General features: G+C 44.7%; 1 protein-coding gene across 1 annotated transcript in view; it reads right to left on the bottom strand.

Annotated features, from left to right (window-relative positions):
* OTOG (otogelin) overlaps nucleotides 1-25,779 on the bottom strand; it is a 1,239,067-nt gene that overhangs the window by 1,021,280 nt on the left and 192,008 nt on the right. Inside the window, exons 6-8 of the mRNA XM_069625375.1 lie at nucleotides 24,947-25,431; nucleotides 5,196-5,302; nucleotides 1,434-1,543 (exon numbers count right to left, since the gene is read on the bottom strand). Coding sequence (XP_069481476.1) covers nucleotides 1,434-1,543; nucleotides 5,196-5,302; nucleotides 24,947-25,431 — 702 coding nt within the window. The remainder of the gene's footprint in view (nucleotides 1-1,433; nucleotides 1,544-5,195; nucleotides 5,303-24,946; nucleotides 25,432-25,779) is intronic.

Below are 25,779 nucleotides of genomic sequence, written 5' to 3'. Positions count from 1 at the left end.
AGGTCATGCTAAAAACTGTCCTAGTTCTAATGACTTGATAATCATACAATAAAAGACTGTAGTACAGACTTTTCAACATATGCCTTTATCCATATATATGCTTAGGGTCACAGATACTGCTTAACACATACTTTAACATGCCATACATAGTAGACAGGGCTTCTATGCAAAATGTGCAATTTCCAGGCCAGAGAGGTAGACATAATTTGAAAGGACTTTAATATTTTGTGCACTGCTGCTCATGCATTGTTGTCTGTCACAAGAGTACCAAGAGGAGGTATAGTGACGTATATGCTGATAGGTAAGAGGTTATGACAAACAATGCCAAAGACCCCATAAACCACTTTTCTTTCACAAAGTGTTATAGTGAATTTTGTGAAAGATACCTCTCTGTCACTATTAGGTAGGATCTGCACAGCAAATGATGCCAGCGATTATGTCTTCAGTGATGGCATGTGTGATATCATCAGGAATTTCATTTGCGTTTTCATGAGCTGCGGTAATTAAGGTGGCACAACTATCCTCAAATACCGATAATCTATGATTTTGTTGATTTAAACTAGAACCTTAACATCACGTCAAATTCTGTTTTTTCTGGAATATGTGTGTTTGTGTGTGCATTTGCTGAAGGGATATTATGGTAATGGTTTCTCGACGTAAACACACAGATATTCACCAATTATGGCTTCCCTCATTACCCTGAGGGCATGAATTGAGCAGTAAGGTGACGAGACAATAGTTTCGGAAGAACAGGTTTATTTAGGTGCCCCCTTCTCCCCATCCAGCTTCAAACAACAACAGGTAAACACAGGGGAGAGTCACAGATGTTTAGCATTACATGACATGGCAGCATTCTATTGCAATGTCATCTGATGTCATGGCAATACTATGAACAGTGCATGGATAAACATGCTAATATAAAACATACAATATATTGTGGCACTAAATTCTGGGCACTACTCACCCCAGACACAGTCACACTATCCACAGTACGCACATAACATGGCCTCTACATATGCCCACTGCAAAATACCTATGCCCGTTATATGCACAGTATTAATCACCTAAGGCAATGATGACTGCACTGATGTCATCATATGATATATAAACAGTGATAAAGGTGAACCCTTGTGAGATCATGACCAATGTTTAATGAGCGTTTTTGAAAAAATGCGTTGTGTTGTATGAATTGTGAATTTTCCAACATGAATTGGTACACATAGGCATAAATAAGAGTTGGGCGAGGAAATAGGTGGAGTAATTCATTCAGTGAAGTGCTATGGTATTTAAATATACTGTATTAAAAAACATTTTATAACAAATAATGTCACATTAAAATACATTTATGTTGGTCCTGATACCATACAAAAGAATGCTGTGCTCTCATCAAAAATGGCTTTCTTGATCTGATACTCTGTGTATAATTTACATACCGCACTGATGAAACTGCATTCTCCACGAGTGCAAAGGATTCCCAGCTTGCGCACAAGCTCTTGCATATTCAGTTAATGCGCGACACCATGTCTCATTATCTCCATCTGATCTAATATAAAGAACAGTGTGCATTGATTTAGCATTTTCCACCTATTTCTGAAGCATTCACTTCATGAAGCCCCACTTCACAAACATATTTTAAAGAAACAGAACTAAAAGCAAGGAGTATACCAATGTATGTCATTAACACATTTATTTTATGAATACGAGAAGGGAGATATGGCTCCAAGATGAGGACACTATATGCATATTCTGGTGGTCACTGAATTAATAAGAGATACAAGGCTAACTCCAATAATCAACACCCAAGGGAGAACATCTGACCAATCAGGTGGCCGAAATGCAGATGGAATCCTACAGTAATTGCCTGCACTCTTTTGCTCACGAGAGCTCACCAGAGCACCTCACCAGAGCACCTCCCCTGGGTGTTCCACATCTTTCTCCCTACTTCAGCCAACACACTTGTCCACTTCCCCCTATGCTCCACCCCCATGCCCCACCACTGTTCCTTCCCCCTCCCCGAGTCCCAGTGGAAGTCCTGCTTCGCCCCAATTCCCTGACTCCATCTTTATGGACGTTGTGAAATTTAAATTGGAACTAAGTCCCTTGACTGTTCTCCATGAAGGGCCATCTTGGTTTGTATTTTTATTTACGGGAAATTGGGCATGTATGAAAGTTGCAGTTGCAATTTCCCTTAAAAAATATTAGCATCTCAGAAGGAGCTGTGGGTTGCTTATAATGATAAACAATGCTATGTGGGGCACACTTGGCCAGTAATGTACATGAGCACTCCCGAGGGCTGGGTGCTTGGATTGGACTGGCTCCCCACATACCAGTGTTGATCGCATAATTTTTCCATCACTGTGACATAGAAAATGCTCATTAGTGTGCAACATAATCCCTCATCAGTATGCCATAAGTAGCTACCACTTTTGTTGGAACAGCATCTTAATTATTGTGCAGCATCATTAGCACACCATGGCTGGTCTCACAGCGGAATATCTTTGCATGGTCCTCTCACTTCGCTGTGGGACTGTTGAGCTATCTCCAGCCTCAGTTGCATAGTGGAACCGCCTGGCTTCACTTGCTTCTCCATGCATTTTCCAATCTCTCAGTGTCCCTGGATGGCTTTTTAACTATATTGTGAGCACACCTTGCCTGCCCCGGGGAATAAACATGTTTCTGCCTGAGGGAGGACTGGAATCGGGCAGTGGCCGATTTAATTTGGGCAGCAAACATTTTGGAGAAGGTGGCATCCTCTCAATTTCAGGTTTTTGTAGACAAAGAAGGGCTGTTGGATGACTTCCAGTCTGGTTTCCGACCCAAACATGAGACGGAGACAGAGCTTCTGGCAGTACATGATGATCTGATGGAGGCTGCAGATGTTGGTGGACCAACTTTATTGTTGATGTTGGACCTATCTGCGGCGTTCGATACAGTGGATCATAAGATTATGCTGGAGCATCTTGGAAGAATGGGAAAAGCTTCAGAACAAGCTGTGAGATGGTTTAGATATTTCCTAATGGACAGAACCCAGCAGTTGTCGTCAGCTGTGGGGTCCCTGAGGGTTCATCACTTTCTCCGCTGATATTCAACTTGTACATGCGTCCAGTCTTTAATATTCTGACGAGGCATGGTTTGAGCTTTCATTCATATGCCGATGATACACAAATCTATATTGAGACGGAGAACATCGAGGACGCATTCATGAGAATTAACCAGTGTATGGTGGACATTAACAACTGGATGGCAAATAACCAGCTTCAATTGAATGCAGCTAAGACCGGGATTATTCTTTTCAGCCCTAGGGGGAGAATTATGGAGGGGAAGCAATCATTCTCCCCTCATATTCTCAGGAAAAAATAAAACCTGGGCTGTGTCTGGCAGGAGAACCTGGGCAGTGAAGCTCAGGTGGGGGCTAAAATGAAGTCAGTGTATTATTCCTTATGGATGCCTAGGAATGTCCTTCCCTTTTTGCTCATAGAGGATCATGCTGTGGTTGTGGGGGCGATGAAAAACACTCATCTGGATTATTACAACAGCCTGTGGGCAGGTAGTCCATCTAAGCAGATATCCATACTTCACAGGGCCCAGAATGCAGCAATCAGACTGATTGGACATTTGAGGAAAAGGGACCATGTATCTTTTCTTTGTAGATCGCTGCATTGGTTGTTGGTTGAGGATCAAATTATTTAAAGTAGCGTGTTTGATGTACAAATGTCTAAATGGCCTTGCACCAGATTACCTCGGGGCAAAGGTTCACCGTTATCATCCGCTAGAGCACTGAGCTCAGGAGACAAATTGTTGTTGGCTATTCCTCGTTCTAAACTTGTCTCCAGAGGGGATAGGAGATTCAGAGTCTTTGGACTTAGGCCCTGGAACCATCTCCCACTAGAGATTAGGAGTTCAGAAAAGCTTTAACAACCCACTTGTTTAAGTAGGCCGCTTAACTTAGGCACCCGGGAATAGTTATTCGTGACATTTTGATTCTAGCTGCCCGACCATCTGTGTCTGGATACAGCTGAGGCTGTCTTGGAGCGTGGTACAAATAATCAAAATCAAATCAATACAGCTTATACTTTGCAAAGGGGGAGCCGGGTGGTGGACTATATCTTGAGTGTCATGGAGAATTATTGCCACATGTATGAGCAGAAACTATTGGTATAGAAAGCATAAGTAGATTTGCCACTTTTCTAAGGTATGTATACATATTATAGGGCAGCAGTTGCCACCCTGTACTTAAGATAACATGTATTTGCAATTACATTTTCCAAAATTCTATTGCTAAGAAACTTTTACTTGCTAGAAAGATTCAGACAGAATTTTCCCAAACAAAATGTCTGGCTCGGGCTCAGTTGCCCTCATTCATTTTTTAGTAATTGGTGGAACATTGACAGTGGCCATGGCTGAACGATATGGCCAGTGGACCCTGGAGAAGATAGATGATAACAAAACTGTAGAAATTCAGTGAAATAACTTAAGACAGTGTTACGATGATGCACTCCATTGCAGCAAAACTCAGGCAATTCAGTGGCGTGATGACCATTTTAACTCATAATACCCTCTATAATGATATTTGTTGTCCCATTGTTGATCCCCTCTGTGATCTGTCCCAATCACCAGAATTCCTTCACATTTTGAGCCTCTCCCAAGTGACCCATATGAAATCACCCCAGAAGCAACAGGTAATCAGTGTGGCAGTGAGTTTTCCACATAAGAAGAGAGGGAAATTCCAAGAGGGAATTCAACACCCAGTATTACCATGCTGAGTGGAGAAGAACAAGTGGACATATCGGCCCCAGAAAAATAAAAACTAAATCCGAAGATAACCCTCAAGAAGACAAACCCAATCAGCAGAAAGACTAAAGGACTTTGGTTGGGGTTGGAAGGTGCTGAGGATTTCTAGCCAGATTTGTTGAAAAAGGACAGGGGTGTGATGGAATTTAGCAGACATCACAAAGGCTCTGCTGCGCTTTGTACGCGGGACCTGTGTTCGTACACACACACATGCAATCAGACATCCATTTGGACCCATCTAAGTACTTATTGGTTTTGATTACTAGATAAGTTAAAAAATATTAAATAAAGGATTTTGTAGATTTAGTATTTTACAAGATGATTGAACAGAGAGAAGTTACAACATTTACTTAAATCATTACACCAATAATTGTCCATGCATGTGATGTGCAATGGTTACTTACAGGCAGAGATCACTTGTACAGCTCGCCATGAATGGAAAAGGACTCACATAGTCATGGCACAGGACAAATGGATGTGATAATAATGCATTGCACATGGAATATGCTCTCTAGAAAACATAAATGCATGTTAACAGGCATGGGAAATGCATTACATAAACAAACATTGTATTAAATGTTAATATAACAGCATAAAAATGAAAGTTATCATTTTAGTCTAATGAAAGAATGTCATAATAATGTAGATTATATAATCATGTTGCTGTACTGTGTATTAATGAAATAATTGAGAGATGCCCTACTTTAATTCTGTGAAGTAGAAACCAATATTTAAAAAAACGGGCTGAATTTAAGATTTAAGATGAACCTGTCATCGCTGCTCATTTTGGTCATTAATGCATTTGTCTGGGATGGTCCCGGTGAATCATATCTTCCACTTACTCATCTTACACTGTGCTTACTATTCACAGTGAATTGTTCTCTCTGGGTGCTATCTCTTATCTCACATTGGAAAGCTACTTTCTACAGCAAGGAGGGCCTTTTATTCAATAAAATATAGGGAAATAATTAAATAATAGTTGTTTGTAATTGTTAGGGGGTATTTAGACTCTAAACCACCTTCTTTTTTCCCCACAGTGTGAAGCAATACTGTGCAAGATTTTAGATTCACGGCCATATATTTTTGAATATGCCCCCTGCTCTTTGACATGTCAATAGAGTGCATTACTTTGCTGAAATCAGTCATGATCAGCAATGTGTTTATATTTCATCAGAATTTGAAAGAGCTTTATAAAGTTTGGAGGTCTGTCGATGAACAACTAATGTTTACTTTTCATCAGTTACTAACAACAAAAATGCAGATGACATAGCTGTTTCCTCGAATTGTTTGCCTGTAATTGGCTATGTGATCCTGGGCAAGTGTTATATTACACAAAAAATGACAATCCCAACAAAATGTAATGATACTCTAGGTGCAACGTCCCCAAATAGTATGCAGTCATCCTCAATTGTGTCATAGAACTACAAACACTCTTTGGCTAAATCGTAAAGTTGTCAACATTATCCTTGGAATGTTATTAACCTAAGATCCGTCTGATATTTCCCTCTCTGAATAAATACTAACAATTTTCAAGAATTGTACTGAAAACAACCATGTTACAAGTGTGTCCTAATAATTGAGAAATATAGAGCATGTTCAAGTGGTCCCACATGTATGTGGATTTCTTCAATATGATCTCTTACTGGCTGCATAAAAGAAGTTAATTTAATCAGCCAGTATTTTATCAAGAAGGTTTCAAGTGTTTTAATAATGGCAAATTTTGCTGCACCTATTTTAACTGTGGTGTTTTCACCCCAGCCGTATTTGGTGATTTCTTTAGTTATTTATTTTAATGGGGATTTGCCCGAAAACCCCCATCTAACCCACCCCCACCACCTCATCCACCGCCCCAAAACCCCTTCACAAACACATAACACACATTTAAAAACAAGAAATTGCCAAGAACGACTGGGGTGAAAATGCCACAGTGAAAATAGTGGTGAAGAAAATTGCGATGATTAAAACACGGTAATCGATCAAAACATTTTGAAGCAGCTGTAAATGCAATAATTTTAGCAACTTATGCATAACATGTATTACATTATGCAAATGGCAATAGTGAAAGATAAAGTGCCCCTCATCTAGTTACTATAAAATAGATTGATTCTGTTATCAGTGAGATAGCTATTAATTTGGTGTTTTTATTTTATGTTAAATCATTTTGGAAGATAGAAACGTAAGCACTACATTCATATTGTTAAAATCTCTGCCATAGTAGAGTACTGTGTATTTGCATCTGCATAGATAATTTAAAACATAATAAAAATGGTGGTCCACACCTGTACAAATGTTGTGCTATGTATAAGACAGGGTGGATCATAGCTGTAGGGCACCGCCAAGTCAAAACTTTCTCGAGGAGCATTTTCCTTCCAACTGTTCACAAATAGTGCAATATCTTCTGTCAATTTTCCTAGAAAAAATGGTTGGAAGAGGAATTATATACTTAAGGATAGATATTGGTACATCAACAAACATAATCAGATTTATGCAGTTCAATGTACCAGAACGATAGCTATACAAAATGGAATAGTGTTTGAATTGATGTCTTATAGTAGTCTTAAAGAGGTTCTCTTATTCAAATATTTAAGAGAATACTCTATTCCTCTACATTTAAAAGCCACACATTATCCTTGCAGCTGCACATTAAAGGTTATTCTCCTCAGAGTCAATGCACATTCAAAGGCTGTTGTGTGTAAATCCTCAATAGCAAGCAACCTATTTTTAGCTTGAGAGATTTAAAGGCAAAGTGGGGACCAGCACAGCAATCTGTGCCCAAAGTCATATTTCAGATGACATTTCCAGCAAAAGACAGGACTCTGCAAATAATGTTAAAAAAAGAGACTACCCATATTGTAGAGAGCATTTTCCAAGTACAACAAGCTCTTTTAAAAGCGCTGTTTCCAACATAAAAGTATAGCACTAACCCAGTTCTGTTTGTTGAAAGATTCTGGAACATGTGTAGGTATAAAGCTTGGCAGAACATGATATCAAGGCAATCTTGAAAGTCTGACAGCATTGGCACATTGTGGATTGTCATTGTCATTTAAAAAGTAGACCTGAATCTCATATCTTACAGTACTGAGGCAATTTGTTTCAGAGGCAACCAACTCAATTTTATTGTAGTCGCACACATGTTATCACTGAAAGGAGAAGTTGATCCCATTTGAAATTTTCCATTTTGATACTCTGGTCTGATACATAACTGATGGCCTCAACAATTAAGCACCATTCTAGTTTTGTTCAGTACCCAAAAGACCCTTGCTTTTTAAAGACAATTATGCAAAATATTAGATGTCCTGTATCTGAATAATACAGTATTTGTGGTTCCAAACACGAAACCAGAACTAATAGTGAAAAAACATTTAATAGGGCTAAATGTTGGCTTTAGGTGTTGTGAAAGGTTTGTGAAAGCTAGATGGTGTTAAACCACAATGAAACCGGCTAGAATGAACATGATTTATAGAACCACAGTCACATGCATTTTAGTAAAGTCATAGATCCAAGAATCTCACACAAGGATGTTTTTTGTTTCTCAATTTTACAGTATTTACTTAGATTGTAGGGCTTTCAATGATAAGAATGCTGCCAGTCACAGAACATGGCCTGGGTATAACGGTGGAAGTGACTGCACTTCACATAATATTAGTGAAGCTTGGGTCATCACTATTGATTCAGGCTATCCTGATTGTGAAAGATATTAAGGATACCAGTTTGAGGTGTAACAACCAAATACATATTGTAATAGCATATCACATATTGCCTGCAACGATCTTGCAAGAATGTACATATGAACAGTAGACCTAAATATATTATTAATTCAGAGTGTGTTGTATTAACTCCATGTTAATCAGATTTGTGTTTCTGTGAATATAATAGAAGAACTACAGATTTTATACAAATTATGTCCTACAACAGTAGGGTTCCATATTTCTTTGTAAATTTAGGAGGCATTGTGAATTTGAAGGGTTGCTTACATGTATATTATCTGGGTAAATTAAAGATGTTGTGGTGTGGTGTCTGCGTTAATTTATTAAATAGTGAAGTCTTTACATATGCAGAAGATCAGTGCATCCGTAAAAATTAGAAAAAGGTAGTAGGTAATCCAGCTCAGTGTCATATTTGATAAAGAGGAAAGCAACATGCTTTTGTGCACATGGACCATATCCACACATGTGTCACATAGGGAAATTGGCTGCAGAGATAAAAATAGGTTCAAGGTTCATTTTACCATCAGCCTATATAGATAAGTCAGGTTAAAATAGATAGGTGTTTTTACACCTGCCTGGTCCTGTCTTAAAAGATTGGCCCTTCTCCACATGAAGATAAATAGCAGCATTCAATCTATCCGTGATCTCTGTTTTGTCACACACAGCATGTGTGTTTAGGATTTCACGTGTTTTAATCATGACAAATTTTGCCACAGATATTTTAACTGTGATGTTTTCACCCCAGCCGTTTTTTTTTTTTTAATGGGGGGGTTCTCAATCGGTATGTTCGTGGCTCTTTTTTTCTCTGTTTTCACTGTTTTTTGAGGATATCCTCTTTGTTTTAACCTTGTTTCTAAAATGTCCAAATGTTTTTTAAACTCTTCCACCTGCGTGCAGTTCCTCCTGATTCGCAGGAACTGCCCGAACAGGAGTTTGTTTTTAAGACTCGATAGATGGTAGCTGCTGTAATGTAGGAGAGTGTATTTGTCCAGTGGTTTACGGTACAAAGTGGTTTCCAACGAACCTTGATCCATTTTCATGAGGACCAGATCTAAAAAGGGAACAGAACTCGTGTTGTGTGTCATGGTAAATTTGAGGAATGGATCGGATAAGTTGAGCCACTGCCAACAGCAGTTCAGGTTTGTTAGTGTACTGTTCCAAATCAAAACCACGTCATCTCACTTTCGAAATACGCAGATTGAAGAGTCGAAAAAACATTCTGACATTTTGGAAACAAGGTTACAACAAAGAGGATATTCTCAAAAAGTTGTGAGAACAGCGAAAAAAAGAAAAAAGAGCCAAGAACATACCAAGGTACAATGTCTAATGAAACCACATTGGGAACAAGAGGAACGCATTACGTGTGTAACCACTTACAGCCTAATTAGCCATTCTTTAAAAAAGTGATTCTTAAAAAACTGGAACATTATACATGCCCCTGATTTCAAACCATCGAAACCACGGTTTGCATTTAAGAAACCATAAAATTTAAAACAAATGCTGGTACACACTTATGAGCAACAACAGATACAGCTATCAACAATCACTACCACCTGGGCACTCCCACCTATTGTTGGCCACTTTAAATGTGGGAAGTGTTTGGTGTGTGCATTGACAACTAATATGAAAAAGGTTGTGATGGGGAATACAAAGAGTTCTCAAACTATAAAACAAGAAGGGATGTCTATGCCACCAAATGCAGCTGTAATCTTTCGTATATCGGCAAAACTAAAAGAGAGGTCTGACAAAGAATATGTGAACATCAATTGTGCCTGAAGAACTCGGTACCTGACAAACCCATGGTCAGCACTTCTTGGCCAAGACACACAAGTACAAAGACTTCAGTTGGTTTGTCATTCATAGAGTACATCCTCTACCAAGAGGAGGAAATTGCGACGTTGCACTACATAAATTAGAGCAACGATGGATTCAATGTCTTGATATTGTCATGAAAGGTTTAAACACCTATATAGAATAGAACCTGTTTATCTGAAAAGTAGCAACATCTCTTGTTTAAATGTTCTCAGAGACACATTCATCTGCTTTGGTGTATATTTCCCAAGGTAGATCAAAAGGGCACTGTTATTGTGTGATATGATTATGAGATATCTGTAACTCAGTCTCTGTATTTGGTCTTAAACGAGTGATGTTTTTGATGCAATGACAAATAAGAATATGTGAAAAACAAAGAACAGTGCCTGTGTCTAACCAAACCTATAATTCTTTACCAGATTAATGATAATGTGTAAAGATCATTTATGGCAAGTTATATTCCCTTGAGGCTACATTTTCAGAGAGTGAAATCCCAATTCTGCAGATTACACAAAATGTGAGCACTACAATGCCTGTTTTGGCTGAGCGGCATCGATTGGCACATATATCCCTTGGTCTAAGCCATTGAACCCCATCACGGCTATAGACAAGTCATTTGGCCAATTAAAAACTCCCACACAAAATGCGGCCGATAGTTTGGTACAGCTATGACGAGTAGAAAAACTCTTCATAATAAAAAACAGGAAATAAAATGGAATTCTGTAAATAAGTAGATGTATGGTGTGATATACAAGTGATCATAGCACATAAAAAAGCACAGGGACTGAGTTTGACAATCTTTCTCAAGATACGTCTAAATTACGGCATGAAAAACTAAGCATCGTAGTAAATGAATAGATTAGGAAGGCAAGGTGTGCATCATTAGCGCACTTAAAAATGACCACCCCCTTTTCCTGTAGAAAAAATTCACATACTCTAATTAGCTAAAAAGTGAAAAGGGACTAAGAAACACTTGTGTAAAAAAAATGCAGAATACAAGCCGGATCAAGCTTTATTCATACATCGATCGCGAGAAAGCGACAGTGTCCGTGCGAGGCACAGGAATCATGACCCCAGTAAGTAGAACAATCAGCTTGTCCACCCTGAGGGTATATGATGCACAAGAGTATGCTCTGTGGGAGTTAGAAGGATTAGGCATAAGCACTAGCAGAACGCAGAAGGTATCTGCTAATAGATCCTATATCCATTTAGAGACGACACAGATAACAGTGCCCAGGCTGACATAATGTAAGATACATTGACACACATATGTTCCCTTTGTAACCCATGTAACAGTATAGATTAGCTATCGATCTTAATTTTGGGAGAACATAAGATGTTTACTTTTGGTGAGAGGTAACAGAAGCCCTGCCCTCGGGCACAGAGCCTAACGACATCCACTAAGCAGGCCTTAATACTTTTATTGTGGCCCTATCTAGGGCATTTTACATCTAACATAAAATATGGAACTATGTGACTTTTTTATGTCACATAGAGCGCACATGTTCTTTGGCACTCTTAGTTTTGTGAGAAACCTGAAGGTGTCTCATCCGCTATTCCCCGGAGATCTGTCATCCAGGTGGCCAGGAGATGGCCATCACTATTGGATCCAGTTCCTGGGGGTGGAACAGTGAGGGATGATCACCTGGATGGGGGTCTTCGGGGAGTGGAACTGGGACACTGACAGGCGAGACATGGTACCCCATTCCTTGTGACACCTTTTCGCCATTCTACCCCGTAGAACATCGAGAAGCTCTACCCCCCTTTTCCAACACAAACACTTTTTTACACATAGAAAGACAATGGACTAACACCAGAGCTTCTTACCTGACATGTCCCAACACCAGGGTCAGGTAGAGTTAGGCAATTGATCAGAACCACACACACCTGACGGCCCTTTACTTTCCCCACAGGGATAAAAGGTGGAGCATGAGAGCACACAACGAGCAAGTCCAAACGCACGCGGGGACAGCTATTCCAGACCGGCAACTCAAGAGGATGAGAAAAGCAGCGAGACCTGAAAGGAGGACGAGGAGGGAGTTGCCCTTGCCCTTTTCAACTCAGAATCGCGAAGCCTCTGCTAAAGGAATTACAAGACTGGGGACTAATGCTGCTGTGTGGTGTGACAGGCGTCAACAACACAGGCGGGGATGCATGCTGGCTACTGTGGTACCGTCCTTGACTACAGAGGCGAAATAGACCAGCGGGGTCAACAGAGCCGATGAGTCGAAGAAAGCTGATAACAAACTGAATTGTGTTGAGCCCAAGGTTGCAAGTGGCAACATTATATGTAAACAAAGAACTTATGTTTTGACTTTTAAGGAAACTGAGAGAAGGGCCAGCTGCAGAGTGACCAGGGACTGTAGGAGTGCTCATTCAAAGGCCTCTGGCTGGCCCCCTTCTTTTGTGGAGAAACTACATGTCCCAGAAGGCCCTAGGAGAGGGCGGCGTGAGGATCAGAGTGGTCCTAAAGAGGTCACATAAAATCCTCTGTACAATCGAAAGTCTGCGACCCATTGCTGAAAGAAAGCTAGGGAAAAGTAACCACGCGTTCTGAAAATATGAAGTAAAACATGAACTGTGTTTAGACTCTCATGAACTGTGTTAACGATGGCTGAGTAAACCCGATGGAGGGAAGCAGAGGGAAGAGCTATGAAAGTAAACCCGAATGTGATAAAACAAAGTGAACTGTGAAACATGTCTGTGAATCGGGGTGAGATCTGATACACCCATGAATATTGTGTTAAGACTGAAAGGCTGTAGTGAACCCGACGGAGTGAGACCCCGGTTGCAAGAAGAATCCGGGCCTGGTGTAGGGAGAGCCAAGGGGCAAAGAGTGATCGCCCATGGTGCAAGATCACTGAAGGAACTTTTGTTTGTTTGTTATTTTGGCCCAGCAGGACTTCTAAGGCAAGAGACTTTGGCACAAGAGACTTGGCCCCTGAAGGTCCTGATATTGTTGAATGGAATAGTGAACCTTGTGCTGGAGAGGCCCAGGAGTGTGCTGTGCTCAAAAGTCCCACCTTGTGGGGAAGGGAGAACCCAGCTATACCATCCTGACTTATCATTTTGTGAACACTTCTTTCTTTTCTGGTGAACATTAACCCACACTGTTTTAGTAATTCAGTGGTAAGGATTGGCAATAGTTTCTTTTTTAGTATAGGCCCTTTTTATTTGACAAGACACATTATTATTATTTGATGGTAGTAGCTTGCTCCCATCTTAAATTTAGGTTTAAATTAGGCATTTTTCTCACCCATTCATACAGTTTAATAAACACCCTTGAACTGTTATCACTTGTGTGTCTTTACCGTTGCCACCATGAGATCCTTACAGTTTATACACCCATTTCTCTTTGAAATTAGGGTGTGCTGTAAGAAAAGGAGGAAGAGCACACAGGCGGATAAAGGACACATATAGAATCCAAATCCACTCATTCATAATATTAGGTCATTGGATGTTTTAACACTATTTGATTGGAGTATGATAGGCCGTTTAAATTAGACACAAATGAGAGTTAAACAGTTATAGAGATTGCATAGTAATGAATCTAGCAACCTTGTAGGTGAGACGTTAAGGTCACCCTTCCGATAGACTGTGATTCACCACGAAATTAAAAATAATTTTTCAAGAAAATAAATGAAAATGTATTCCCCGCACGTGAACTTAATATAGGTCAGAAGCGCAGTATTTGTATTTGTATTGTTTATTTATAAAGCGCTTATACACAAAACAAGTGCTTCGAAGCGCTCCTAGACAGGAAGGGAACATGGGATACAATCATTAAAAGACCTTGGAAATGTCAGAATGATACACAATAATAATAAGCATACTAGGTCTGACGACATGTCTGCTAATTCACATGCATTAAGAGGTAGTTGGGGGGCAGAGCAGGCGGGGAAGAGAGCGGGGTAAAAGCATAACAAACTGACAATAATGCAAGTGAGTGACCAGCAGTTAGGATAGGAGGGGATATAAGCAGGTTATTGTGCCTCATAATGTGCCACTAACACAAGTGTTTCAGGTGCACAATGCAAGGGGTTGGGGGGCAGGGGAAACAAAGGAACAGACAACAAACTTACTGGGTAGGTACATTCAGATCGTGTAAGTGCCAGACAGGAAGTGCAAGTGAGTGGCAAGTGAATTGCGCCTGGTCCAGGAGGGCCAGTTTAGTGCAGAGGGTAGTCTCTTAGGGAAGTGTGTAATGCTACAAGTAGTGCGGGAGCCCGGAGGTAAGTGCAGGAACTAGTGTGGGTGCCTGGGACCTGTAAGGGTCTGAGGTGAGCCAGGCGACCAGTCAGCAAGCTGAGAAAAATGAGGTGGTAGCAGGTAGAAAGCCAAGGTTAGCAGGGCAGAGGTAGAGAGAAGGCAGAGGAGAAGAGCATGGTCTGGAGGAGTTTCAGGAATGTAAGGAGATACGACTCGAGACAGAGAGAGGCAGGGAGACTGTTCTAGAGGGTGGCTCCTGCAGAAGATAATGATCTACCCCCAAGTCTCTGTTTGGAAAATCATCTCACTCTCAGAACGTTGGAGGAGGATGAGGGGGTTGTATTTGGGAAGAGTGTATTGTAAGTAGTACAGGACCCGGCCCCAGAAGGCCTTGTGAACTATGCAGAGGGTCTTGTACTTGATCCTGCAGCCACGGGGAGCCAGTGGAGGGATTTCAGTACTGGAGAGATGCAGTCCCTCGACTTGAGGCCAAGGATAAGTCTTGCGGTTCTGTTCTGGATGAGTTGTAAAGGTCTGAGTGTAGAAGAAGGGAGATTCAGAAGGAGACTGTTACAGTAGTCAAGTCTAGAGAGAACCAGAGTTCTGGAGACAATAAATCTAGTGAGATTTTTGGGATATATCTGAGATGTGTGAGGAGAAGGACAGAGTGGAATGGAAGATGACCCTCAGGTTTTTTGCCTCATTGGTGGGTGAGGGTGCAAGGCCAAGGGAGGCCGGCTAGAGTGAAGGTGGGAAAATGGGAGCAGGGGTCCCAATGAGAACCATCTCTGTCTTACTGGTATTAAGACAGAGGTCGTTAGCTGCACACCAGGACTGAATTACGACAGACAGTCATGAATGAGCTGAGGGTGGCTTGAAGGAGAGCTGAGTGTCATCCGCATAACACTGAAAGTTGGAAGTGAAGGAAGAGATCAAGTGGGGCAAGGCGGCCATGTAGATATTGAAAAATCAGGGGGATACGTTAAAGTCATGAAGAACCCTACAAGTAGAGAGAGTGATAGCAGACAGAAAGGATCCTAGTTCCACCTAGGATGGGTGGTCAAAGAGAAAGGAGGTACGCCACGACAGGGCCTGATCTGTGATGCCCAGGGTATCACAGACCCGATTGATCAGGATGTTATGGTACACTATGATGAATGAGGAGGAGGCGGAGAAATCAAGGAGAATGAGGACAGAAGGAGAGTTAGAGTCAAGACGTGAGAGCAGGTCTTCAGGGTTGTTCAGGAGAGCAGTTTTCATGCCTCTGGATGCTCTGAAGCCTGTGGAGACAACCAACAGATGCAGTGTGGGGAGTGAGCTAAGAGATAGCCAACTTCCCTAGTAGCTTGCCTAGGAAAGGAGTGATAGAAATAGGGCGATAGTTTTCCGGGATAGAAGGGTTGGTAGAAGGTTTTTGAGTAGTGGGCGTACCAGAGAATGTTTGAGAGAGGAGGGGGAAAACTCAAGAGGCCAAAGAGAGGTTGCAGAGGTCCGCCAAGGCTGGAGCTAAAGTGTCATTGTTGTCCTTGATAGTTTTGGAGGTTCATGGATCCACCTGTTTGGAAGAGGTTTTCTTTGACCATACTAGCCTAGTGACCTCTTCAGGTGTGATGGGGGAGAAAGCAGGAAAAGGGAGAATGGGAAGAGTGTGAGAGGGCTCAGAGGGCTCAGAGGAAGTTGTTGCATGTGTGGGTGAAGGCTTGAGAGAGGGAAGGATGTCAAAGGTTTGGTTGGTGAAATGTGCTGCCAATGCCGAGCAGAGGACCTGGGTGAGCGCAGTGGAAGATGAGGCTGCAGAAGGGTTTGCCAATTCCTTGCAGACTTTGAAAAGTTTGGCCATGTTGTTAGATGAGCAGAGATGCGGGCTTGAATCTGGACTCTTTTCTTGGACCGGATGCAGAGTCTATATTGCCTTTGGGGAAGGCGACCAGCACAGAAGAACAAGTTACTTCTTACCTTGTAACGTTCTTTCGACGGGATGTTCCTCTGACGTATTCCTCATCTTAGATATCTCCTTCCAGCTCTGCTGGCCTCGGAAAAATTTTTCTCTAGGGGGCGCTGCGCGTCGACGTCCTCCGAGTCGATGTCCCTCGACAGCCGCCGTATCGACGTCGACGTCATCCTGCCTATAAAGGCCGCGCGCAGCGTCCGTTGCTCAGTTCCGTTTTGTAGCCCACAATAATACTTTCTGGACTAACTAATCACCCTGAAGGAGCGTAAACTGCAACAACAAGGGAAGTAGAACTGCGGGGATGGATGGGAGGGTCGATGAGGAATACGTCGGAGGAACATCCCGTCGAAAGAACGTTACAAGGTAAGAAGTAACTTGTTCTTCGAAGGGATTGTGTCCTCCGACGTATTCCTCATCTTAGATAGGCTCCCATAGCAGTATTCTATTATCGGAGGAGGGAGTACTGTTTTCACGCTGTCTTCTATTGATGAATAGAATGCAGTACAGCCCTTCCAAACCCAGTCTCTTGACTGGAGGAGGAATCCAAATTGTAAAAACGTGTAAAGGTATGGACAGACGACCATGTAGCGGCCGCACATATGTCTTTAACCAGCACGCCTCTTTTGAGGGCCGATGAAGCTGCAATACCTCTGGTCGAATGAGCCCTAAGGTTTTGAGGGGGCTCTTTCCCTGCCAGTTTATAACATTCCAGAATGGCTAGAATGATCCATCTGGAAATGGTCTGCTTAGTTATTGGTAACCCCAGCTTGTGACCTGCGTAACCTACAAACAGCTGGTCTGCCTGTCTTATCCTGGCTAGTCTACTGATGTAAAAACTTAAAGCCCTCCTAGGGTCTAGCCTGTGTAACCTCTCTTCCTCTTTCCCCGGATGAGGAGGAGGATAGAAAGATGGTAGGGTAATCTTCTGAGTGATATGGAATTCCGAAACCACCTTTGGGAGGAAATTAGGCTTCACTTGCAGGACAACTTTGTCTTTGTGAAATATTGTGTGAGGGGGTTTACAAGAAAGAGCTTGTAATTCGCTCACCCTTCTAGCAGATGTAAGTGCTATTAATAAAACAGTTTTAAGGGTAAGGAATCTTAACGAACAAGAATGGAGTGGTTCGAAAGGTGTGCCCATCAGGAAAGTTAGTACTAAGTTTAAATCCCATAGGGGAACTTGGAATGGTCTTGGGGGATAAACATTGTTTAACCCCTTTAGAAACTTACCAAGGGTAATTTGAAATAGGATGGTTCCTCCGCAGTGCGCTTAAAGATGGATAGCGCTGCGAGATAGCCCTTAATGGTGCCAACTTGAAGGCCTGAATTCGCCAAATATAGAAGGAAGGACAAAACCATTGGTGTACCACATGAAAAAGGGTCGATATTCTGTTCTCTACACCAGCTGCAAAATCTGTTCCAACGGCAGCGGTATAAAGACTTTGTTTCTGGCCTCCTTGCCGAAAGCAACACCTCCATTACATCATCAGGGAGGTCCCAATCCTTGTACCTCAACCTTTCAGAAGCCAAGCGTGAAGGTTGAGGGTTTTGATGTCTGGATGGAGAACCTGACCTCCCTTCTGTGAGAGTAGGTTCTCTCTGAGTGGAAGTCGAATTGGAGGGCAGATGGACAAGTCTAGAAGGTCCGGGTACCACGTTCTCCTGGCCCAATCCGGGGCAATTAGGATCATGGTTCTCCGGAATCTTCTCAACCTCCTGATCATTTGAGGAATGACAGGGACCGGTGGGAACGCGTACAGAAGCTGAAACTCCCAGTCCAATATGAACGCGTCTCCCAGAGCTCCTCTCGGGGGAAATTCCCTTGAGCAGAACAGATCGCATTTCCTGTTGATGCTGGTGGCGAACAGATCCACCTGAGGGGTTCCCCAAAGGGCGAAGATCTCTTGAAGGACTTCCTGAGCTAGTTCCCACTCGTGGGAGACTGTGCTCTGCCTGCTCAGAGCGTCCGCTGTCAAGTTCTTCTCTCCGGCTAGGTGAACTGCCGATAGAGAGATTCCTTCTTGGATTTCCCAAAACCAGAGCTGCATCGCCTCTCTGAACAGGGGTAGTGATCATACGCCTCCTCTTTTGTTGCGGTAATGCATGGCCACCTTGTTGTCCGTCATTATCAGGACGTTTTTCCCTTGTACAGCTGGCAGGAACACCTTCAGCGCAAGTCTGATGGCTCTCAGCTCTAACAGGTTGATATGTAGTCTGGACTCCGATGGAGACCAACCACCGCTGATGGTCAAGTCGTTAGCGTGGGCTCCCCACCCCGTGAGTGAGGCATCCGTGACTACTGTTATCTCCAGCCAGGGTTGCCAAAAATGTTCTCCTTTCAGAATGTTCTCCTGACAGGCCCACCACTGAAGGTCTCGAGCTACTCTGTCGGGAACCTGAAGAAGATCTGTCATTCTCCCTGAGAATTGTGACCACTGAGTCCTCAGTGCCCACTGGAGGGATCTCATTCTCAGGCGAGCCTCTGGCACTAGGAAAATGCAGGATGCCATGAGGCCTAGCAACCTCAAAAAGTCGAAGGCTGGGAGACGTTGGGCATGTTGAAACTTGGTAACCTTCTGTAGACTTGAGCCCTCACCTCTGGTGGCGAGGCTTTTCCCAGGGAAGTGTCCAGGATCGCTCCTATGAACTGGAGTCTCTGCGATGGTATCATTTGTGACTTCTTTAAATTGAGGGAGAAGCCCAGTCTGTGAAGGGAGTGGCACACATGATTTAGTTGATCTGAGCTTGTTCCGAAGAAACAGCCCTGATCAACCAATCGTCCAGGTAGGGGTAGACGTGAATCCCTTCCCTCCTTAGACTTGCTGCCACTACCGACATTAACTTGATGAAGACCCTCGGGGCGGAGGTCAGCCCAAATGGCAGCACTCGAAATTGATAGTGAGAGTTGCCAATTGCGAACCTCAGGTATTTCCTGTGTTTGAGATGGATAGGCACATGGAAATAAGCGTCCTGAAGGTCCAGAGATACCAACCAGTCCTGGAACTGAAGGGCCTGGAGGATCTGAGAAAGAGTGACCATCTTGAATTTGTCTTTTCTGAGGAATTTGTTCAATTCTCGCAAGTCCAAGATGGGTCTCAGTCCTCCGTCTTTCTTTGGAATGAGAAAGTAAGGGGAGTACCAGCCCTTGTTCCTCTCCGCTACAGGTACCGGTTCTATGGCACCTTTCTCTAGCAGGTCCAAAATTTCCTGCAAGAGGAGCGGATCTGGAGCTTTCTGAGAGCTGATCCCCGGTGGATGACTCTGAGGTATACTTAGGAAAGGCAGGCAGTAACCTTGGGCAACTGTTTCCAATGCCCAAGCATCTGACGTGATAGCCTGCCATACCGTCAGATGTTAAGTCAACCTGCCTCCTACAGGTGTCCTGTGAGGGAAGTCCTCAGAGTGGTTTTGGGGCGGCTGATGCAGATGCCGATGGTAAAGAGGCACCTGCTGTCGCTGCGGCTTTTGAATATCTACCCCGTCCACCTCGGGTAGTTCTTCTTTGTCCCCTTTGAGCCGGTCGTCCTCTACCTCTTCCGAATGCGGAGTAGAAGCGAAAGGATTTGCCCCTCGCAGAGGTTCCTGTGGGACGAAAAGGAGTTTGACGGATTGCAGCTTCTAGGGATTTTGCTGCTGCTTTTGAGTTTTGCAGTTTTTCTAAACTGTCATCCGCCTTTTTCCCGAACAAAGAAGAGCCATCGAACGGCATGTTCAAGAGCCTGGCTTGCACATCTGGGGCAAAACCAGACTTTCTCAACCAAGCGAATCTCCTGGTTGATGTACTTGCCGCCATTGCTCTGCTGATACTGTCAGCCGAATCAATGCCCGTCTGGAGGGATTCACACATAGCGTCTTTACCGTCCTGTATAATATTCAGGAACGCATCCCTTTCTTCTCCCTCCGGGATGCAGTCAGCCGCTGTAGAAGCACACTCCCAAAGTGTATGGCTGAACCTAGCAAGGGTGCAAGTAGCATTAACAGATTTTAACGCCATGCTACATGCTGAAAAGACTTTCTTTGCCATAGCATCATATTTTTTATCGTCCCTGTCCTGTGGGACGGTAGGATAAGCCGTCTTGACATCGGTAGAGGATGCTGCCTGTACCACCAGACTTTCTGGGGATGGGTGTTTAGACAAAAACTCCGGGTCTGTAGAGGATACTCTGTACTTAGTAGACAGTTTTTTATTTACTGCTGGTACGACATCTGGGGTTTCCCAGTTTGTCATGACCTTCCTCTGAAGAGCTTTATGAAAAGGCACCACAGGATCCTCCTGTGGGCCTTTGTCAAGAATATCCTTGAGGTCATCTTGTTGGAAAGATTGTGAAGGTGCAGACCACCCCATGAACTCTGTGATCCTGGCCATTAAGGCTCTATAGGGGGTTTCAGCATGCTCCCCCGGGTCTGGCCAAGCAAACTCCACCTCAGGGGAAGTGTCTAACCCACTTGCCTCATGTAAGGAATCATGAAGATTCTTTAACCTGCGTTCTTCAGAGGAAAATTCCTCTCTAATTGGGGTTACAGGTCCCTGCAACTCAAATGTGTTTTCCTGTTCAGACAATTCACCCTCTTCCAAAATTGAGGACATAGTTCTCAATTGTTCTGAACTCATAAAGGGAGTAAATCCCATTTCCAGGGCAGAGGGTGCCGAGCTTGTCATTATTGGCCTCGAAAACGTCGATGTTGTCGACGCCGACGTCGAAGGCTTCGAGCCTGGCGTCGAATACAAAAGCGGAGGCTTCGATGACCTCGACAGAATTGGGATTCTACTCGACAATCTCGAAGCCATCGCCATCGAGGACCTGGGGATAGTCACTGGGTGTGTCGTGACCGTGACTTTTCTTGGCGTCGACGCCGGTGTCGAAGCTGGCGTCGAGTCGACAGACCCGTGTGTCGAAGGTTCCTTCGACAATGGCGTCGAAGACACCGACCTCGGCGTCGATGGAACCCTCGTCGACGGCGTCGACGGAACCTTCGAGGAAGGTTTGGAGGTCATTGTCCTACTCGAGGGTTCGAGACGCGCTCGAGAGGTTTCCTTCGCCGGGTACTGCGACTCGCGGCGTTTTTGACCTTCGGGTCTTTCGACCAGAGCATCGCTCTCGGCAGTCTTCGAGGGGGTCGAGGCCGCTTTCTCGAAGACGCTCATCATATTTTTGCGGAATTCCTCCCATTCAGCCCGGGAACTATGTTTCATGGGGCAAGGGATTCTTTTTGGCGAAACAGAGGAAGAGGAAGACAGAGAAGGGGATCTCCGACGTCTCCTCTTCGAGTGTTTCGATCTCGAGGAGTGATGGGACCCACTCCGAGACCTGGAGCGCGAATGGTGACGAGGAGACGAATGTCTCGACTTCGTCGACGAAGAAGAAGCTTTAAAAGTCTTACCTTTCTCCAGCTTCCCCCTACGCTCCTTCAGGGCTTTAGCTGTCATGGACATACAGTCCTCGCACTCCGAACAATGATGTTCAGCTCCCAAACACCACAGACAAACTCTGTGAGGGTCAGTCAGCGACATCTTTTTCCCACAATCTCGGCATTTTTTGAAGCCGGATCGAGGAGTTGTCGGTTCCGACGAGGAAGCCATCGAGTACGGATCGAATAACTCAAGGAAAATAGGATTAATCTGACAAGAACTGAGCAACGGTATTCCGAGGCACTGAGTAAGCGCGGAAAAACGGAACTGAGCAACGGACGCTGCGCGCGGCCTTTATAGGCAGGATGACGTCGACGTCGATACTGCGGCTGTCGAGGGACATCGACTCGGAGGACGTCGACGCGCAGCGCCCTCTAGAGAAAAAATTTTCCGAGGCCAGCAGAGCTGGAAGGAGATATGTAAGATGAGGAATACGTCGGAGGACACAATCCCTTCGAAGTTAATGTTTGTTTAAAGTCACCCAACACAAATCACCTCACTTACGAGTTTATCTGTTTGTTTTGTTACCCCACAGACCATAGAAGATATGATCAAGGGGCAGTTTCACGACTTGTAAAGCGTCTTACTTCTAAAAATAAACATCCTAATGAAGGCCTAATTCAAAATTGCATAAGCAGACCGCCAAGAAGGGGCAGATTGCCATGTCGACCATATATTATTTAACATTTCCTTTAGAGAGGCAGAATGAAAATAATAATTTGACCACAGGCAAATGCAGACATACCAAAATCTTATGCTAATACTGGTAGAACAATCATTGTATATGAAATAAAGAGATCCACACTCATCTACGCGTCAAATATGCATGTTAGGTCATATGTTTTGTATGCATTTCCCTACCGTTATAAACAAGAATAACCATTATAATCTCATTGCTTTACAAACATAGCACTTTACTGTACTAACCCCACCCTATGATAATGTTGTGTGGATTTGTGATGAAAATATGATGTATGAAATGTGTATACCACTATAGTTCCGTGTTCCGTGGGTACTTGTGTTTAATATTTGTTAAAATGTATATATAATACAATACATATTTTTTGAAGAAATTGGCTCTTCGTATGATATGAAATAGAACTATAGTGCAGGATTGGAGTAGAAATTGCATAACTTCTGCATCAGGCTGCCTGGCCTGTACAAGAGAGGGAGGACTAGCCCAAATATTCACCCATTATTTTACTTAATTGGAATACCTCGGTTGTCGAGTGTGGCCCCCCGTGAACCAAATTTAGGGGTAGACCCAATGTGTATAAATCCATTTCATGTGAGGCATATGGTTATATCCTGATGGCCCCCTGACTTTTGTTGTCTGCCTTTTTGTAGGTTATGACGCAGCAGAGGGGGTGCAGGTGGCAGAGGAGTTGTCAGGGGATATGCAACCTGGCACCAGCAGTGGCCGGGCTCTTGTGCGTGGTGAGAACCCAATGCTATTGCAGAACATCCTCAGCATGCCTGCACAGGCATCATCAGATGAGGATGACGATGCTGATTTTGCAGCCTTCTTTGAGCCAGATGGTGGAACAACCAGCACTCAGCAGTCCTGATCCTCTGTTTCTACTTGGTGTTGGGGGCGGGTCGGAGCCCCCACGCGGTCCCGTAAGCCCCCACCACATGAAGGATTCACTCCGACACCAGTCCTTCGTGTTCGGGCTTCCCGGTCGCTCTGATGAGGCCGGGAACGCCCCTTTTATTTATACCCAGCGCGGCGGCGTGACACGTCACGCCGCCGCGTAAGCCCGTCATCGGGCAGCGCCACACTCCTCCTTTTCCGGGAGGAACAACAAAATAGATTAACAGTAACTTTATTAACCAGAAAACCACACATCTGTCATAAACACTACTGCACACCCAAAAACCCCTTTAATGTCATCCACCCAGATCTTCTCACCACAGTTCACTAACCAAGCGTCCCACAACATATTCGCTGAGGTAGGCAGGTTTCCCTCGCCCAGCCCTCTCGGGGTACCTCCGGCCTACCTCCGGCACGTGACGTCCTTCCGCCGCGTCTCCCCGGACTGGGGATTTGGGTCCTTCGCCCCAGAGACCTCCGTCCGCAGGCATGTCTGGTGGATCAGGTTCAGGTGGGGTTTCAGTTCGTGGATCACCCAGCTTCTTAAAGAAACTCACATTTCGGGTGACAGCAGATCGTCCATCCGAGGCCGTCACCATGGATCCTTTCACTGCCACTACATCCAATGGCTCCGGTTCATAGGGGAGCGAGAGCTTCCCGTGGGGGTGTCGGTTGCGGATAAGGACCTCATCTCCCGGTTCAAGTCTTTGAGGTCGGAGACCCCTGCGCAGGTTTTCTTGTTCCGTTCGGACTCGCCTTTCAGCCTCCACCCGCTGACTATCGATGACCCCTGGTTCTTTCTCCCCAACTTCCGGCAGCAGTCCCCTGGGGCACCTCTTGAATAATGCTTCTGCCGGCGCCACTCCCGTGGCGGCATGTGGGGTGGTGCGGTACACCCGCAGAAACTGATAGAGGGCGCGTTGTAAGGATTGTCCCTGCCCCTGAGCAATTCGGAAGGTTTTGTTCAGAGTCCGCATCAGTCTCTCAGCGTCCCCGTTTGCTCGGGGCCAAAGTGAGGAGATCTTCCTGTGCTGTATTCCGCAGCTCTCCATCAACTCAGAGAACCGCTCACTTTGGAAGGGCGATCCGTTGTCAGAGCATAGAGTGTGGGGGAAGCCATGGGCCGCAAATATTTTCTCCATCGCCACCACCACATGCTCAAAGGCCACAGATTCGACGAACTCAACCTCCGGATATCTCGAGTGTTCATCGACTATCACCAGGAAGTGAGTGCCCACTGATGTTGAGCCAAAGTCGGCGTGGACGATCTCCCAGGGCCTCGTGCCTCGGGGCATTGCCTCAATTGCAGGTTCTCGTTGCAGAGGAGAGGCCGCCTGACACCATACGCATGCCGCCACAAAGTCGTCCACCCTTTTCTCCAACTCCGGAAACCAGACTTTCGAGCGGAGCCGCGCCTTGGTCTTGGCGGCGCCCTGATGTCCATGGTGGGCGAGACTGATCACATCGCTCACCTTTGACCGGGGAATAACGATCCGGTCACCCCGGAGTAGCAGCCCTGAGTCGGAGAACGACAACTCCTCCTTCACCTTCCACAACTGCTCCAGAGCTGTTTTGGCTTCCGGCGTGCGCCCGGACACAGCTCCGAGGATGGAGTTCCACGACCCATTATGCATTGTGTCCTTCAAGATTCGAAAACACTCGTCCTCAGCCGCAGCAGCCTCCAACTCCTCTAGGGACATCGCATTTGGCGTTGCCGCCTCCACCACCAATCGTACATAACTGTCTGCTTCTTCTCCGCAGGTGTCATGTCCATCTCCCCCACCTACTCCCGGATGACGAGACATGTAGTCTGCGGCATTGTTGGCCCCTGGCCTATACACCAGGGTGACGGAATACTCGAGGAGGGCGAGCATCCACCTCTCAATTCTAGCCGGTGGTTTTGACGAGGAGCCCACCAGAATCGGAAGCAGTGGTTTGTGGTCAGTTACCACCGTCACTGGACGTCCCAAGACATAGAGCCGGAAATGTTTGCAGCCCCACAGCACTGCCAAGGCCTCCCGCTCGATCTGGGAGTACCTCTGTTCCGTTTCGGTTTGCTCGCATATGCCACAGGTCGAACAGTCCCGTTGTGATCTACTTGAGTCAGCACTGCTCCCAGCCCGAAAGGACTTGCATCGACCACAATCTCCGATTCCAAGGCGGGGTTGAAAAACGCCATTTTGTCCCCCGTTGTGAGGGCACCCTTAATGTCCTCAAAGGCGGCCTGTTCGAGAGGGCCCCAGTGCCAAGGTGACTCCTTCTTGGTTAGCGCCCGGAGTGGTTCAGATCTCGAGGCTAAGTTCGG

The sequence above is a fragment of the Ambystoma mexicanum genome, chromosome 11, assembly GCF_040938575.1.
Source record: "Ambystoma mexicanum isolate Mex_15411 chromosome 11, UKY_AmexF1_1, whole genome shotgun sequence".
Classification (NCBI taxonomy): Eukaryota; Metazoa; Chordata; class Amphibia; order Caudata; family Ambystomatidae; genus Ambystoma; species Ambystoma mexicanum.
Note: the sequence above shows the minus strand (reverse complement) of the source record. Positions and strands in the feature narration are given on the sequence as shown.